Consider the following 18,833-nt stretch of genomic DNA (forward strand, 5'->3'; position numbering starts at 1 on the left):
TATACAGTTGACTGCTATCAATAGACCAAACCAATAAAGCGTCAATTGGAAGACTTAAAAGGGCCACTCGATGTGCAGCCGAGCCTGTGGGAACAGTTGTAGGCTCTAATACCCGAGTCTGGACTACAGATCCCAGTGTCTTTGGACCTTGAAGACCAAACTTCGAGATATCCTGGTTTTTATATATCCGTATGCATTTATTAGGGACAGCAACATCGGAAGGGAATTATGGCCACGTGTGATTTTTTCTTTGACTCTTTCACAGTCAGAATTCAGAGATCTGACATAAAACGGCAGAAAGCCCCGTGACGACAGCGCGACGCCGAGCTGCATTGCCGTGCCCTCTTACGTCATTCCTTGGTTGTGGTTGTGTTGCTCATTGACCCTCGCGCGCAAACTCGCTGGCGTCTGAATAACAAGACGGAGTCCAGCGTGTGAAGATGGATATGCGCGCGTAAATACGCACGGCTCGGCGCGTTTGATCTTCCCAGATGGAAACAATCCGAGCTCGAGTCGTCGTCGTGATGATGATGGAAGGCGGTGTAAATGTGAAAATAGAGCCCGTAATAATGTAAGTGGAGGTGGAGGACCGGGCCATAAATACAGCGATGTTTGGATAAGATGTGAGTTTGGGGGGAGGAGGGGGAGGAGGGGGGTGTTGTTTTAAGAGGAGATTTCCGAGTCGAGGCTTAAATGTTTGGCCTCGTGAACTGAACGGTTTTATCAGTCTGGGTGCTGACAGTAGAGAGAGGAGGGGAGGAGGGGAGGAGGGGGAGGGATGGGGTGAGTAACTTCCCACTCTTTGAATATTGAGTTGACACAACACATCTGAGTTAACTAACTGATGATTGGCTGAAACCCAAAAAAGGTGAAAACTACAGCAACATATACTTTCCCCAGTAAAACGCAGAACGCCACATTGGTTTTATTTCATTTTTCCTCGTTTTTTATTTTTATGAATGTTCTCTCTCTCTTTTTTTAATCTGCACTGTGCGCATGCTTTTTACTCAAAAAGAGGAAGAAAAAAAAGGAAGACAACATAAAACAAAACACCATCGATCAAAAAACGAACTAAAACGAGAAACGACAATTAGAGTGTGTAAAAAAGAGACCCGACCTACTAAAACGGCATAAATAGGCAGTTTCATGTTGTTGGAAATTTCATTAATTGCTACGTCATCATCATCATTATCATCATCATCATCATCATCATCGATCAATCATTGCCATAACAACAACAACATAGAAGTGAGAAGTACAGTAAAAAGTGCACCATCATCATATTTTAACTTAAAAACTATACAGCTGCCAAAGATAAAATTGTTAATGATAAACTTCTAACAATATAGAAATGTTTCCACGATAATTGTTCCACAAAGAAAGGAAGCTATCATTTTTTTTCCGTTTGTTTTAAACACTAGAGTAGACTATGTTTGACTTGGATGGATCCGACCCCGCCCTCATCAACTGTATTTTCATTTTATTTTTATTTTTTTAAAGTTCACTTTCTTGCTTCATTTTTTTCTCTTTTTTTTTTACTTTCCCGCGGTTTCTACAGTCCTGAAGACAGAGGCGCGAGGCCCCATCCGGTCCGTCTGGCCGCCATTTTGGAGACTCAAGTTCCTTTATCCATCAATTGAATTGTGGAGACAGCGGAGCAGTCCAACGGCCTCCATGAAGACAAAAACACCCAGCCCCACCCACCCACGCCCATCGCGTCCGACACCTACGCCCTCCGTCTTTCTCTTTCCTCCCTACATTTGCTTGTGGGTTTTCTCGCAGCAATCCTCATTGATGGGGGCCTGAGACCCCGCCGTGCCCGCCACCGCCACCGCCACCGCCACCGAGCCTCCTCCACCACCTCCTCCTCCTTCGCCGCCGCCGCCTTCCCCGCCGCCGCTGCCACTGCCGTCCCGCAGCTCCTTCTCCCTCCTCTCCCTCTCCACCGCCTCCTGTTCGCTCTTGCTGCTGGGGAACTTGTCCTTGTTGTTCTCCTTCTTCCACTTCATCCGGCGGTTCTGGAACCAGATCTTCACCTGCCGCTCCGTCAGTGCCAGCGCGTGCGACACCTCGATGCGGCGCTTCCGGGTCAGGTAGGGGTTGAAGAGGAACTCCTTCTCCAGCTCCAGGGTCTGGTAGCGGCTGTAGGTCTGTCGGCCGCGCCTCCTTCCAGCAGCTGCTTGGTGGAGGGGGGGGAGGAGAGGGGAGACATGGGAGAGTGGAGAGACATTATTAGAGGCGAAACATCTATAGCTTGGTCACCAGCTTCTCGCCAGCCTTTAGTGTCGAGCGTTGCTTTCGTAGGCAAACATTAGCATTGCGCCGGTTCCCTCGACAAAGAGCGAATCGGATTGGACTTCACAAAGAGACACTTTTAACACAGTAAATGCAATCGCCCGAAGTATTTAGCTAACGATAAGCTAATCTCTACAATGGTCACATGACTTCAACATCGTCACCACTGAACTGCAGCTGGCGTCTCATTTAGCTACATGCTAGCGATGCCTAGCAGTTCATAAGACGGACAAGACGGGCCCCTATGGACACATTTCATGTCGTAGAACAAAACGTTCAAATCTCTTGAGTTTGTGTTCACCAAACCGGTCGCATGGCAGTTTGTGAAAGAGCAGCAGAAAACAAGCGATTGGTTTCGGGTACAGGGACACGGGTTATGTCGTGTTGCTCAGCATGAGATGTCAATGGGAAGTGAATCTGCATCCTTGTTTGTGGGGAAATGCACATTAAATGGTGAGAGAACTCCTCATGGTGGGGGAGGGGATCGGTCCGACAACAAGCTTTCAACCACACTGTTTCCTAAACGTGAGGTTTGGTTTGGTTCTTCCATTCTAGACCAATCCCGATGTTTTTCCTGAACCTAAATGTCGTGTCATCCCAAAAAACAAGGTATAAACCAAAACCTCCAGTTGAAATACATTTGTGTGAAAGTTGTGCTGAGTGACACTCGATTTCAATTTTGTGAAAAAATAGTTTCACAAACTAGCGTTACTACCGGTACTCTCATTTAGCGCCTTTCTAAAACACGTAAAAGATTACAAAATCTCCAGTGGGGTATTTGCCGATGGATTTTGTATCTTAGAACAAGCCAAACCGATAACAGGCATGTGATTTAAGAGGCAACGGCATATAGAGCTGCAGGGTGACGCGTCCACGTAGGCACCACCTGGAAGTTAGCATTCTCTTGACAAAAAGCCCAGATTAGCATCGGATGATTGAATATGGCAAACGAGTATTTTTGGCACTTGAACGTTTTTCTCACCAAGATAATATGATGAAGAAATGAACACCACTCGGATTATTTTGGGAGGCAGACGTCAAAAAGCTAACGATAGCCACGATCGCACAACGAGGCCAAAAAGGCGGGAAAAAATGTGAACTCATTTCTGGGTTTTGGGACTCATTTCCAGATCGCACGTGAAAAGCAAACAAACCTCTGAAAAATCACGTGACCAAAACAAGCTACAGGCGACCACTGAAAAAACACAATATTTAATAATAATGGTTTCAATGTGGCGATTCCTTTCATGATGGATGTAATATTACTGTCAAGTATTACTAATACTCTCATCGAGCTAGTATAATATGATGTCTTCGTACACGTTTACAGTGAGAACAAACAGATGAAGAAACAAAAGGCTGCTTGATGTCATTTTGTCTTCAAGTCCTCAACAACGTGTAAAATAAATGTGAAAGGTCAGTGCATGCTGTAAAAGGACGTGATCCTCATGTGACTTTAATGATCAGGGGTCATATTTATCACACACACACACACACACACACACACACACACACACACACACGCACACAGACACACACACACACACACACACACACACACACACACACTGCTACTACTCTTTTAAACGTCCAACAACCAGAAGAGAAGCCATATTAACTGCACTATGAACATGAAAACCAAACAAAATATCCCTTTTCGTTTTTTGAGCATTTCCGCCCATGAATATGTGATGGTGTAATAAGTAATAAATAATAATAATAATAAATAAATCGAGCTGTCTCTAACGAACCGAGACCAAGATAAGAAATCGTGCAAACAATTTAGAAATTATGATAAATAGAGTATTATTTCCAAACCAGCAGGTTCCTCTGCTGTTGGTTTTCGGTGTCTGTTTTCTGCGGATGCGTAATTAATATCCAACATTCTGCTTCCTGCACACAAGCTGGACCAGCGTGGGAGGAGAAGGGTGTATGGCTTTTTTATTTTTCCAATTAATAACCTATTAAATATTATCACCTGCGTTATACGAACCAAACGAGGGCAGACATGATGCCCTTGCATTAAAGAAATATCCCCACACGCGTTTTCCATCAGACTCGGTGACACTATAATTGTAAATGCTTAAAATAGCAACATTTTATTTCGGAAAAGTTAGTGGCAGCACTGAAACTATACATTCATAAATATAATATATACATATATATGTTTAATGAGTTTATTAGTCAGACGTGGACGTGGTTTCAGTATAAATATGGGGAGTAAAAACACGCTTAACCGCAGTAAGTGATTATATATCCATAAAACTGTTTGTCTTCCTCTTTGATTATTGTCCCATAATAAAACGGAGCTCTGCACGCGCCGCGGACCAAATATGCCAGCGATCATAAAGTTTTAAATCTGAAAAACCGGCTGCTATTAAACGGCTGATCTGAAGGGAAATTCACATTTTGTGTGTGATTGGAATTAGTGTCGGCGTAAAGGGAATTGGCGGAATTCAAATATGTCTAGTAAATTAAAGAATAAACAGTTTTTGGAGAGCAGAGGAGAGCAGATCCCCCGTTAACGCGCGCGCGCACGCACGCGCCTCGCACTCCTTCCAGGACACTAAAGTTTCTGGATTAAATTAAAGGAGAGGGTAATGACTCCGCGCAGTCCACATACACTGATCACATTATATAAACCCTGCAGGTACTTGGTGAAAAATAACTCCAACAAATATATATATATATATATATATATATATATATATATATATATATATATATATATATATATATATATATATATATATATATATTGTAAGTGAAGTCCATCGGGATGCCTTTTCAATCAAAAATAAAAGCGCGTGCACACAGCGCGTCCGTCTGCGGGCACAGAGCTGCTTTTTATGGTAAAACAGCCACAAGACGCAGACAAGGGAGTCTTTATGGAAATGCGCGGACTTGTAAGTGATGTGAATGTCTTGTATGTGTTATCTGTCACAGGGCTGGCGCCGTGATTTCGTGCTATAGGGACTAAAGGCAAGTTGGCGCCACATTCGCAGGCTGTCAACAGCCATGAATTAAGGGAAATGTGAAACACTTTCCCGGATAAAGTGATAGCACGAACGCTTTGATCCGGAGGGGTTGTTTTCTCTGCCTGTGACGGAGGAACATGCACCCACCACGCTGCACATGACGACTCATATTAGGCGGATTAAACGGGGTTGGGGGGTTGGGGGGTTGGGGGGGATAAATCCCACAATTTGTGTAATTTACTCGGACGTTTGACGGTCTGGGAAAATGTTACAACGTTTTTAAGAGCCGTTATATATGAAACCTTTGCAGAGCCAATTAGACGAGCCCTAAACAAAATGCATGGCAGTTGACATTTCAGGAGGAAGGAGCGACAACAGAGGCCAGAGAGAGCCCGAGCAAAGGGCAGCCATAGCATCACATCCCCTCTAATCATATTTGATAGTATTTTCATATTTCAAAGCCGTGGAAAGGGATTCAAAGGGATTGGTGAAGATGTTCAGTCACAGTCGTAAAACGGCTCAGTTCGGGATATTAACGCAGCAGCTCGGGGGCTCGGGAGTATTTCAAGACGTGTTCGGTGAGTGGTAGCCTCCTTCGGTGCTGGGGTTAGAACATAAAAGGTGTGGAGGAGGCGAGATCCTCTTTATAGTACAAATTATGGAACGTACAGCCTCGTTAAAGGGGGATTTCCGCGGTAAACGGGGAGGATAACCGCCTCCGCCGCTGCGCTCCATCCTCCCCGTTTCACCCACAAAGACACCGTCGGCCTTATTTCCCTGCTATTATAGCCCCGACTAATAAATCCTCACGAGCAAACGATAACACCCCCCCCCCCCCCCCCCCCCCTCCCCCCATCAAACCCGCGCGTTTACACCAATTCTCGGACTTTCTACTGTTTCCTGTTTGGACTTTTCGGCCCCCGCAACCCGGCGCACAAGTACGCCGCCTCTCGAGCCATCAATCACGGGACTAATCACTGTCATCGTCGGTGAAGAAGCTGGAGCCCCTCTAAGAAGCCGCTCCGAGCCCCCGCGCTGCTGTTTAAAGCTGGGGGTGATTGGAAAAGCCGTTACGCACATATATATATATATATATATATATATATATATATATATATATATATATATATATATATATATATATATATATATAAGGGGGGGGGCGCTGTAATGGTGACGATTTGAAGGCCGCGAGGACCAACGGTGAAGACGCACGAGGAGTGGAGCCTCGGGGGGGGGGGGGGGCTACAAAAGTGCTCTTGTGCGTAAATGCGCGTAAGCTGCTATTCTTACTGTTATCTGTTGCAGGTGTGAGTCTAACATGGTTGCAGAAGAAGCAGCTCGAGGTGGAACTACAGATCTGGCTGGCTGTCATTTTTATTTTCTTTATTTTTTTTATCATGATTATTTATTCTTTTTCTATTTTATGATCATAATCATGAAGCCACAAAAGTCCTGTACAGGCTATAACCCGTCTTCTGTCCCACTTTAAAAAATACAACCGAGAACATAAGCAATAAACTCTCGCTCACACACACATACACGCGCACGCGCACGCGCACACACAACAGCACAGCCCAAGAAATATGGCCCCGAACTAAATAGGCTACTATACATGTCCATCCATTCACTGCTCCGTCTCTCTCTCTCTCTCTCTCCCTCGCTCTCTCTACCTTCAGGTCTACGTCTCTCTAACAACAAAATGCCTTCTTGCATAATCAGCCTTATATTGGTGTTGGTTTAAGCCATCAATTATAAGCTGGCTTCACCTATAATTCATATATCTATGTGTATATATAAATATGTATTTGTGTTTGTTTTCCTCTTAGAAATCACATTTCTTTTAGATTTATTATCTGATCTTGTTGGACCTCCATATTCACACTCTGCGTGCCACACACACACACACACACACACACACACACACACACACACACACACACACACACACACACACACACACACACACACACACAAAAGCAAGACTTCACTTTGACTTGACAAACCTGACAGGCTTGCGAGTCACACCAGCACCGCCGTGTATTTAGCATCTTTCTATGGATCTACATCCATGCCCCCCCCCCCCCCCCCCCTCCTTGATCCCAGTGGGGGGAACCGGCCACCATGTTGCCAACTAATCCCTTCGACCACAGGCAAGTCGTAAAAGCAAAACACCAAAAAGAGGGAGGGCAGTAAAAGTTTAACCCGGGTCAGAGCTAGAACCGAGTCAGAGCAGCTGATTCTAACAAGTCTGCCCATCTGCTTTAGGATCTCTAGGTTTTTTAAAGGGGGGGTCACCAAGTCCCCCCCACCTCCCTCCCTTCCTCCAGCCTGTTTCTGACCTCTCTCTCTCTCTCTCTCTCTCTCTCTGCCCCCCCGTCCATTCTCTCTCTATATGACCGGGGCAATTAAACCCTAAAAGTCCCTCACAAGTTTTTTTTTGGTGCCGCCAATAAAACCATAAACGCGCTTTGAACGCAGGAAGCTTGAATTACCCTGCTCGCGTCGCTGCGTTTTAAAAAACACTTTTGCTCAACTTTTCTCCCCCGAGTGTCCACATCCTCCGTCCTCCCTCCCGGAGGAGCAGCAGCTCTGCTCCTCGCGTGTTTTTTCGGGGGGAGAGAGAGAGAAGAGACCCGACCACGACGCTGCGAACAAGAACAAAACCCGCCGTAAAAGCCAGTTTTCCTCACCTTGCGGCCTCATCCAGGGGAAGAGCTGCGTCGGCGAGGGGCTCTGCTCGGTCCCCTCCGCGTCCTCGCCGCCGAGTCCCGGCGCGCTCCCCAGTTTACAGTCGCTGTACTGGACCAGGTCCGCGTCCTGGGCCCCGAAAAGCGTCTGCCGTTGCAGCGCGTCGTATCCGTAGAAGTTGCCCGGCTCGCCGTGGCATGTGACCGCGCAGGGGCTCTGCTGGTACGGGTTGCTCGGCAGCGTGGAGGCGCTGTGGTGGTAGAAGTCCTGGATCTGCGGCGCGTGCTGGAAGGTGGCGCCGGAGCCCGGGCCGTAGACCACGGTGGGCCGGCTGCCGGCCAGGTCCTGCGCGAAACCGCACTCGTAGTAGTTCGGGCGTAACGAGTCCCCGCTTTTATATTTGGAGAAGAGCGAGTTGACGAAATATGAACTCATCTTTGTTGTTGTTGTGTTGGTGTTTTCGTTTCTTTTTATTAGTATTGTTGGTTTCAGTTTGGGTTCGGCTCGGCGGAGTCAGAGTGGGAGTGGAGGGAGCGAGCCGCGGCTTTCAACTCTTTTCCTTTTTTTTCTCTGTTTTGTGTTGTCGCTGCTGCTCCCGTCGTGCGGTCTGAGGCTGAGGAGCGCCGACACGCGCGCAGGGGAGGGAAGCGGCGAGGGAGAGAGACAGGGGAAGAGAGAGAGAGGGTGAGGCAGGTCCGCCGCCGGGGTCGGTCACCGTTGTTGTGGTGTTTCCCTTCGCGGCCACAGCGGACGAGCGGTGCGCGGAGCGGCAGCCGGCCAGAGCAGTAACAGCCACAAACACAACGAGAACCACAATCACGCCGATCCCATAAAACGTCCAGCGAGGAAGGAGAAGAAGAAGAAGAGGGAAAAGTAGAGGAGGAAGGGCTCGTGCGCATCACAATTCCGGTGTAAGCGGGAGCCCTGTCGCGCTCTCAAACGGGTATTCCGTGATTTACTCCTCTGCAAATGAGTTGTTTCATATTTTCTCTCTCCCTCTCTCTCTCTCGCTCGCTCGATCGCTCGCTCGCGCGCGCCCTCTCTCTCTCTCTCTCTCTCTCTCTCTCTCTCTCTCTCTCTCTCTCTCTCTCTCTCCTCCCGTGTGTGTGTGTGTGTCAGGGATAATTTGCATCTATTATCAGCTCTTCATCCCATTGGCTTTTTCCACGCAACGAGAGGATCGCACGCACACACGCGCACACACACACACACACACACACACACACACACACACACACACACACACACACACACACACACACACACACATAGGGTGTATTACACTTTTTTTTTGCGCCTGTAAGACTAGATGATAGTCTCCCGGCGTCGGCTCGAGGAGCACCGCGCGCCTGTGATAATGCAAAGGGAGTGTGAGGAGGAAGAAAGGGGGGCATCAAGCGAGAGTGTGTGTTAATGAGAATTCTGCCGCTTTGCATCTGATCAAGTGCACACACACACACACACACACACACACACACACACACACACACACACACACACAGTCAAGCAAAAGCAGTAGAGATGGATTTGTGTGTATTTTCCAAAGTTGAGATTGAGGTAGGGTGCTGATGCTGGTGCGTGTGTGTGTGTGTGTGTGTGGGGGGGGGGGGGGGGGGGGGGGGGGGGGGGGGGTGGTTTTGCATCGTTTGAGAGCATCTCTCGCATTAATTGCTCTTCATCCTCGTTTCTCTTCCCTCTTAAAGGAAAGCGCGTGCGTGGAAGGAGCTATACGACGCGATCGAGGCCCCCCAAAATGTCAGGCAGCCCGCTTGAGAGAGAGGTTAACACAGACAGGGAGGAGGGAGAGAGAGAGAGAGAGAGAGAGAGAGAGAGAGAGAGAGAGAGAGAGAGAGCTAATTGGTATTGGTTTTAACAAGTACCGGCCTATAAATGTAATTGAGGTTTTAAAACCGGTTGTCGGAGCCTCTTTTCGCTGCTTCCAAGCCGCCTGGCTTTCTGATCACCGTATACTTTCATAAATATGATCTCCATAAACGTGTGAGGAGGGCTGGGGAGGGTAATGGGCTCGGAGGATGTGGGGCTGTAAACGCTTTAACACACTGTACAGCCTCCATAAAAGCGGAGGGGCAGCGTTTGCTTGTTTACGTCCTCGACAGCAGACACACAAAAAACATTTTTTTTCCTTTTTACGACGCGTCCGGAGGCCGTAAACGCCTCGTCCCCCCTTCCCGGTGCGTAATTGTCATCTCGCCGTGTTCTCCGTGCGTGTGTTCGGTGTGAGGAGCGGGTTTGTAACGGCGGAGGAGTTGTGGAAAGGCCGCTCAGTGAGAAAAAAATGTCCTAGAGCTCACACAGGCAGATGATGGGGGTAGCAAGTCCAAGAACCGGGACCGGGTTTAGAATGGACCCCCTTGATTATTTTTTGTTTGTTTTTGGGGAGCTCACATCAGCCAAATTAAAAACCCTCATTTCATTTATGCCGATCACAGCTGTTGACACGCGCGAGGGCCCAAACACATTTAACCACAAAGCCGAATCGCAGACTGCGTCGCGCTAAATCACGTGATCGCTCGGGCCGACTTCCACAGGAGTCGTTTCAATTTATTACCCGCAATTTGATCTCGTTGAGACGCGTTTTACACACCTCCACTCTAGTGTTTTGCTGATGAGATCTTGTGGTCTGAGAGAGAGAGAAAAAAGTCCAGCTTCTCGAAGTGTGATTCCTGCAGAATGTGCGCACACTTTGCGCATCCCCTGCGTCAAATCGGCACTAATTGCATCTTTACACAGAGGGCTGTTAGTCCTACGCGCGCTCCAATGATACCTGTTTGTAAAAAAGAAAACAAATATTTGCACTTCTTGACTTGACACCCCCCCCCCCCCCCCCCGCACCTTTACATGAGCAGACCGGGAAATGGGTAAGGTGCGAACGCCCTTGGTGTGTCGGGGAAAAAAGCACCATTTCCTGGCAGCCCATACGTATCCTGCACGCCTATGGGATTATTATTATTTTCCAAGGTCTCAACCCTTCCTCTACACCCCCCCCCCCCCCCCCACCCCCCACCGTCACAATGACCCGAATCTACCTTCAAATTGTCAGAATGTTCTCAAGCAAAGTCTCAAAGTGGCCTAATCACCCCTCTTCTCCTCAAAAACATCCTTTAAAACGCATTAAGGAGGAGGGATACTGCAGCTTTCACCTCCCGTAAAAGGAGCCCGGCGCATGGATTCCGCGAGGCTCCCACAAAAGCGGGCAGAGCCGCAGGCGAGGCCGGGCTTTATCGGTGGAGCAGGAGCGCCATCAAGCGGCGGGTCGCGGTGAGGCCACAGGGGAGGGGAGGTGGAAGGCGGCCTCTAATGCGGCTTTATAGTTCTATTAAGCCCGCACATTAAGCTATACAAGCTGCCTTAAAATAAAACGGCGCGTTGTAATTGGGGGCCAGGTGTGAGGGCTGATTTGGGATCTGAAGAATGAAGCGCGCTCACATAGAAAAGACTGTGGGATGAAAAGAAAAGATCGGATTCAACACTAAAGAAATCACGGAAGCACATGGGCCCAATGTTGGTGAATATAGCAGCTGGTTTCAGATATTATATATTCTTAGCATTTTTTTTTCATCTCAAGCTTTCTCGTGATAAATATGATAAATATGAGGGTCTGCTACAACTCCAAACTAAATATATATAAATGTTCTTATATTTGTTTTTTAATAAAATACTAATACAACACGTAAACCCCTGAAACAAAATACACTATAAAAAATAAGGCAATTACACATGAATCAATAAACATGATTGTATTGTAAGTATGCTTCTTTATCACCTCTGTTTATTCCATATCTGCTGATATTATTAGGCTATTATTATTGTTATTATTATTATTATTATTATTATTATTATTATTATTATTATTATTATTATTATGTGGCTGTTTTGACGTTTCTCCACGTGCATCGCCGCCGTTATGAGCCACGAGACAATCAAAGAAAGCGGAGCGTGTTGTGTCCGGCTCAAATCCCGTTTTATTGCCGCACATCATCGCTGCTTTTATGTTTGGAGAGACCTGGCGTGCGCGCGCGCGTGCAGATAGCTCTAAATTACAGGCTGTAAACAGACTGTAAAAGCGGTTGTTACCACAATGTGAAGAGACTCGGATCCGCGGCCCTTGTGGAAATATGAACCCCGTCAGCCATCACACGGCTGAACGCGCGCACAATGAAACAGTACGGGATTTCTTTTTTTTTTTTTATTTTTTTTTTTACAGATGTGTAATAACATCAAACGGAACGCCGTCCAGGTTCCTCAAAGCATAGTTGACACCTCTCTCCCCCCGGACCGGGCCCGCCGGTCCCGCAGGGGCCCTCTACCCGGAGACGGAGCGCGTAAGGCGGCTACAGAACACCCAGTCAGTCGGTTCTGTTGTCGGGCTATTTTTAGGTTTAATTCTCTATTTTTTCTTGAGTGAGACAAAGAGAGGTCGCACACACACACACGCACACACACACACACACACACACACACACTGCAAAAAAAAAAAAAAAAAAAACAACAACCCCAAAACAAAACCATAAAACTCCCACAGCTGAAAAGAGGAGGAGGGAGGAGGCTCGTGCTCTTCCACGCTGCTACACACAACAACAAAAATGAATCCCACTATATTTGACGTGATTCCTCCTGTACATCCGGGCCTCTCGCCCTCCTCAACGCGTCTAATATGTAGAAGCAGCCCAACGCTAATATTTGCTCTCCTCTTCTGTCTCCGGCGCACATCAATATAACCAGCAGATAAATTATATGAAACTTTTCCTCTAATATTTCCTCTCTCTGTGTGTCTTTCCTCACCCCCCTCCTCACCCTCCTCACCCTCCTCACCCCCTCCTCCTCTTTCTTTCGGCGTGTTTGCTTTACAGCCGTTTAGTTCTTAACCTTCAGAAATTTATACGCTATAAACTTTTATTGCCGTCATATTCTTTTATTGCGCCGCACCGCATTGAATCCTCTTTCTCTCCTCTTTGCTTTTCCTTCTTCCTCTTTGCTGTTTTTTTTTTTTTTTTTACGACAGTCAGCGGCGGCTTCTTCCAACCCCGCGCGCATCCGCTCCCGCATCCCTCATCACCCACCCACCCGTCTCCCCCTCCTCACTTCTTCTGTTTTTTACCCGTGAGCTCGAGTCCCCCGGTGCGTGCAGCACATCCTGCTCCTCTCGTGCTGTTTGTTTCCACGTTTGAACATAGGAAGTGTGCAAAACAACTGACGTGAGAAAGAAGAAGACGAAGAGGAGGAGGAGGAGGAGGAGGTTGGAGCTTTACTGGCCCCAAAGGGAGAAATACCATCCGATTTTTTTTCTTTCAAAGCAAAGTGAAATAAAGCAAATGTAACAAACCCTGACGGCCCTGCTCGGACCGGCGGAGTCCACTTGGTGGGTTTTCAAATTCCAGAAGAGAGGGAACCCCCCATCTCCCGTGAAGCCCCACCGGGCGACGCGCTGCAAGAAATCAAACGGGTGTGAGATTTGTGGCTGTGGAACAAACAGTGTGAATGCAGATGGATGGGAGTCGTTTGGAAGAAACGGAGCGATGGAGTGGATGCGCCGCTAACGTAACCGTTCTCAGAGTAATGGGCCAACAGGGGCGAACTTCATGCTAAACAAACAACATGTTAGTGACGTCGAGAAGAGATGTTCGTTTGAAACTTCAGCGGGGAAAAGAGCTCACTTTCTTCACTTTTAATTATTATTTGCGGGGGAAGAAACACAACGTGTTATTTTGTTTTCTTCATTTTTGAATTTATTATGATTATTTTATTATTATATATATTTTTTTATTTATTTTGGCATTGTAAAATTACATAACGCACACACACACACACACACACACACACACACACACACACACACACACACACCACACACACACACACACACACACACACACACACACACACACACACGCACATTGTTTATTCATTTCTAGAATATTTCATTCTGCGTGTTTGGGGAGAAGGGTTTCGGGTTGTTGAGGCGGCGGGCAGTTGAAACAAATTGTTTATTTAAATAATAATTAGATTATTATTTTTATTATTATTATTATTATACATCATTATATTGTTATAAAAGAAAGTGCTGTAACAAATTCGTCTATACATATTGCACATATTGCTGATGTTTTATTTGAGGTCACTGTTTCCTGCCAGTCAGCTGAAACATCGTCACACACTGTTATAATAACAATAATAATAATAATAATAATAATAACATTTGTATTATTATTATTATTATTATTATTATTATTATTATTATTATTATTATTATTATTATTATTATTATAAGTAGTAGTAGTAGTAATAATAAAAGTAATAGTATAATAGTAAAAATAACAATAATTATATATTTTTTCCTGCACAGGCAGCTGTAACGTGCACATACTGCTTTTATTATTATTATTACTATTATTATAACTAATATACACACACACACACACACACACACACATACATATATATATATATATATATATATATATATATATATATATATATATATATATATATATATATATATATATATACAGTCAGAGGCAGCTGTAACTTGTGCACATACTTTTATATAATAATAACAATATAAATATGATGCTATTGTATATATATGTATATATCTCAGAGGCAGCTGTAACATGTGCAGAGCAGCCAGCAGCATTTGGCTTGCCATCTAAGTGTTAATGAGACCAGAATGGCCGGTGTGATCTGATCCATACAGCCGTTTGTATCAGCAGGCTCATAACTCTCTTTGAGGAAATTTATGAATATGAATGATATTCTCGGCTGCTTGATAAATGATGGAAGCTCGGCGGTGTAAAACAGCTCCTTCAGTGTGTGGGACAGGGGAGAGCTGCTCTGGGCCTGCTGCACTCCGACATCCACCCGCTTATTATCAGTAGACTCCGTTTTAATATGAGAGGATAAAGTGAAGACATATTGGATTGGACACGTTCGCCCCGGTTGAAATATGAATTTTGCCAACAGTGGAATGTGGTTTGTCTTGTGCAGCCCATTTACTTTCTAAAAATGTCACCGGAATGATGAGGCCTGCACCTATTTATCTGCACAGCTAAATCACGGCACAATGAGCCAATCAGGATTCTTCCCTGGCCTGGCCGTTTGGGTGCATTTACAGGGAGAGGGAGATGGGTGCACCGCTGGTGACGATATCGGCATAACTGGCTCCAGACCAGTGAGACCAACTCTAGAGGGAGTTTATTCCAAACAGACTCTCCAGATCCCCATAAACAAACAGCAACATTAGAGTGTTTTATTAGATGAAGGTAATATATGGACTATAAATCAGGACACCTTCTACTTTCTCTCTGCATGTATGTGCCTGTAAGGTGTCAAATGTGACACACGGTATTACTTTATCGCTTAATATTCTCCCAAATGATTCACCCCAACGACATCCAGGAAAGGCTTTGGACGTGTAGAGAGTCTAATGGGAACAGATACGATGCTACACTATGGCATGAACTTCAAAAAGTTATGAAAAATGATAGGAAAAAGCAAGTTTTTGCATTAAATGTGTGAGTCTGGTTCTAGTTATTACATAAAAGACAACAGTCACACAAGCATGAAAAGTTTCCTTCACACTAGAACTAGTCCTTTGATGAGTACACTCCTGCTGCTGCCACGGCTCTCATTACCCACAATCCAACACTGCTGCTGCTGATTGTGATCCTGATGTCTCCCCGGCGTTCCTCCTGCCTCCATAACTGAAGCTCACGCTTGTTTTGAACCTCGTGTGAACGTGTTGTTGTTGTGTGAGGCTCCTGCTCCCTGCATTCTTTTAGATTTACTGTGCACCCCCTCCCTCCCTCCCTCCCTCCCTCCCCTCCCCCCTCTTTCTCTCTCACACATAGTTGTGTGAAGCAGCTCGCGCCCCGTCCTTCCCCGGGACAGTGAGCCGAGGCTGGAGGGAGGCCCGCGGCGGAGTTTCTGGATTTAATGAAGCTTCGACCCCGCTGGACCTCGGAGAGGTATCACAATCATCCGCCGTCGAGTCCACAGATGGTTTATGGGATGGCTTTGTTGGGCCCCGAGACTAAATCTGCTTGAGTCCTGAGGCCTCTTTGCTTGGGCCGAGCAGCGCCGGGTGGAGCAGAGGCAGAGGCTGAGGATGTTTGCTTCTCACTAACAACACGTTACGATCTGTACATTCATACAATTATGGAATCACACGCAAGCAGATCGAAGCACGTTTGAAGTGTTTATGGATGAGTTCTAACCGCTCTTACGATGCATCCAGAACGGTTAATGCTCAATAAGATAACGTTACATAGTTGTGTTGGTATCTTGTGCGTTTAAAAGCGCTTCTAAAGTTTGAAACTGACTTGTAAATGTCATGAATTCCCCACGTCACACAGTATAAACACTTACTCAGGTGCATAATCATCCGTCGTACTGTGTTATGCCACTCGTGAGAGTTTATATGCGTGCTTAAGATGATGTGTTGCCATGACAACTGCTGCTGAAGGCAGCGCCGCTCCCTTATTATTACGCCTGCTACACTGATACGGCGCTGCTAATTCTGTTGGGCTGGAGGTGAGGTCAGCGGGGTCACGTCGCTGGAGACGACACATTCTACCATCACACGGTGATTTAGGCTGATTCTGATACAGATCATATATGTTTTTAAAAATGGCATTGTGTTTTAGGAGGAACGTTTGTGAAATAAAACGGACTGAGGCAAAGCTAGAATATCAATGCTAGAAAATGTTTGTTATGGTGGCGATTTAAAAAAAACCTTTAAAGAGGACCAATTATGCTTTTCTGCTTTCCCCCTTTCCCTTTAGTGTTATATAGTTTGTTGTCCACGTAAAGGGTCTCCAGAGAGAGTTCCCCTCCCCCCACAGAAATTCAAATCTTGCCTTTTCTTCGGTGGTGCACGCCCTCAAACAAAGCTGACATACATTCCAGGAAAAATCGGTAAAATCGGGTTTCCAGAGGTGTCTTACCCATATTTGTATTTGTTTTACGCCTTGAATTATGGGAGCAAGAACCTCCACCGGCCCTGTGAAAACGTTCATTTGATTTTCTGATTTGGAAAAATCTTCCTTGAATTTCTGTGGGAAAAAGAAAATGCTTATTAAAAATGATTTATGTTAGCTCACTGTCGTTGTTGGAAAGGTGCTCAAATGTTATTTACCTGTGTGAAGCTTTGACGTCACCAGGAAGATTTTGCGGACACATTTTTGGACTTTAAGGAAAGTTTGATAGTTTATTTATGTTTAACACAATTCAGTGTCATTGACAGACATATCTGTAAATATATGGAATGTTCCATTATAGGTTTAACAGAAGTGTCTGTGAATGGCACACAAGGCATTCTGTAAATTATCGTTTTAGCGTTGAAGGAAATAAATCTGTTTTTTCTTTGTGTAAACCAACACTTTTGATCCCACTGCAGATTCACAAAGTAACTCATGATAATGTGTTTATTGTCAAACTGGTCACATGAGCATTTTAGTTGAAGATGTATTGGAATTTAAATTACAGCCCAGTTCAGGAACCATCAACACATCAGAGTCTTATTACAGAATCACAAATACTTCTCAGGGAGGAGTGGCTTACATTTACATTACAGACATGACTCCATATATATGTTTATGGACAATATACCATTATTTGAGTGTCGTAACTATCGAAGTAGACTTATGGCCAATGAGCAAAACTTCACTGTTAATTCATTTCAAAATAAACAAAACCAATTATTTTCTACATTTTCTTTGTTTTCCCTTTTGTAACTAAAACGTATCACCCAAAAGTCGAGGTACGTACAGAAACGTGACTTTTGTCTACCATTACACCCCAATTATGTACTAATACTACTTTAGCACAGCAGCTGTAGCTAGTGTTAGCACAGCAGCCATAGCTAGCGTTAACACAGCAGCCGTAGCTAGCGTTAGCACAGCAGCTGTAGCTAGCATTAGCACAGCAGCCATAGCTACCGTTAACACAGCAGCCGTAGCTAGCGTTAGCACAGCAGCTGTAGCTAGCGTTAGCACAGCAGCCGTAGCTAGCGTTAGCACAGCAGCCGTAGCTAGCGTTAGCACAGCAACCGTAGCTAGCGTTAGCACGCCTGCAGCCAGCGTCTAAACAATCTAACTTCAGCCCTGATAGATAAAACTCTAAGTGAAAACATCAAACTTCATCAACATGTTTAGTTATCTTATTTCTCACCTGCAGCTTATAGTGGTGACAACCATGCAGGTGTGTGTTGGAAGGTTCCATGTGTAAATGGAGCAGGGGTTTGTCAGGGTAAAACCAATACCTATAGGCTACCAAGATTATTTAATGCATTGTGATAGTTATATATAAATAGTTATTAAGAAGAATACTGTTTGGCTGAAGAATAAGCTTCATTCATCTATCTTTTTTCTGTAGGTGGTTGGTCCGGGGGGCGGGGCTTATCAAGCATAAGACAGAGGTGTTCAGGGTGGGAAGTGGTTTGATCCGTGTGATGAGTGCTCATCTTTGTTTTTTTCTAAATAAATATGCGTTTTCCTCGTCTTTTAAGAAATACACCCACAATTTAACTTTTCTTGTGATTTCGTCTTATGTGTGTTATTATTTTCCTTTTGTCTATTTATGTATTTATTCTTGTATCCTCCCCGCCATGGGCCCCATCTTATTCCTCTTACATTTCCAGCGATGCCGCCAGGTTGCTGCAGCAGGTTGCCCTCCTCCTCTCCTGCCTCCTTCCGGCTGCTCCTCCATCACGCGAGGAAGCGGAGAGAGGAAGCGGAGCTCCTGCAGCTCTCCTCCTCAGACTCCGCGTCTGTGTCAGTCATTTGGTGCAGAGACAAACACAGGAACCGCAGCGGCTTCACAGGCTGCTAATGGACGGATGACGACGCTGCT

The 18,833-nt window shown here is 45.6% G+C and overlaps 2 protein-coding genes across 3 annotated transcripts in view; both read right to left on the bottom strand.

Moving 5' to 3' along the window:
- copz2 (COPI coat complex subunit zeta 2) overlaps nt 1–18,833 on the bottom strand; it is a 420,907-nt gene that overhangs the window by 395,041 nt on the left and 7,033 nt on the right. The window lies entirely within an intron of this gene.
- hoxb8a (homeobox B8a) lies at nt 1,722–8,434 on the bottom strand. 2 transcript variants are annotated; one of them, XM_084037682.1, is made up of 2 exons: nt 7,967–8,434; nt 1,722–2,179 (listed from the first exon to the last, which is right to left on the bottom strand). In XM_084037682.1, exons 1-2 carry the CDS (start codon nt 8,397–8,399, stop codon nt 1,755–1,757), a joined length of 858 nt encoding a protein of 285 aa, XP_083893808.1. In that variant the 5' UTR covers nt 8,400–8,434; the 3' UTR covers nt 1,722–1,754. The 2 variants fall into 2 exon arrangements, with proteins under 2 accessions (XP_083893808.1, XP_083893809.1); XM_084037683.1 differs by having other exon boundaries at nt 1,727–2,176.

This window comes from Eutrigla gurnardus (genome assembly GCF_963514095.1).
Source record: "Eutrigla gurnardus genome assembly, chromosome: 20".
Lineage (NCBI taxonomy): Eukaryota > Metazoa > Chordata > Actinopteri > Perciformes > Triglidae > Eutrigla > Eutrigla gurnardus.

What these genes read in the sequence shown, in the direction of transcription:
- hoxb8a (XM_084037682.1), bottom strand. Translation starts at nt 8,399, where the DNA reads ATGAGTTCATATTTCGTCAACTCGCTCTTCTCCAAATATAAAAGCGGG. An exon ending in CCCCTGGATGAGGCCGCAAG is followed by an intron (nt 2,180 to 7,966) that starts GTGAGGAAAACT and finishes CCCTCCACCAAG; the next exon opens with CAGCTGCTGGAAGGAGGCGC.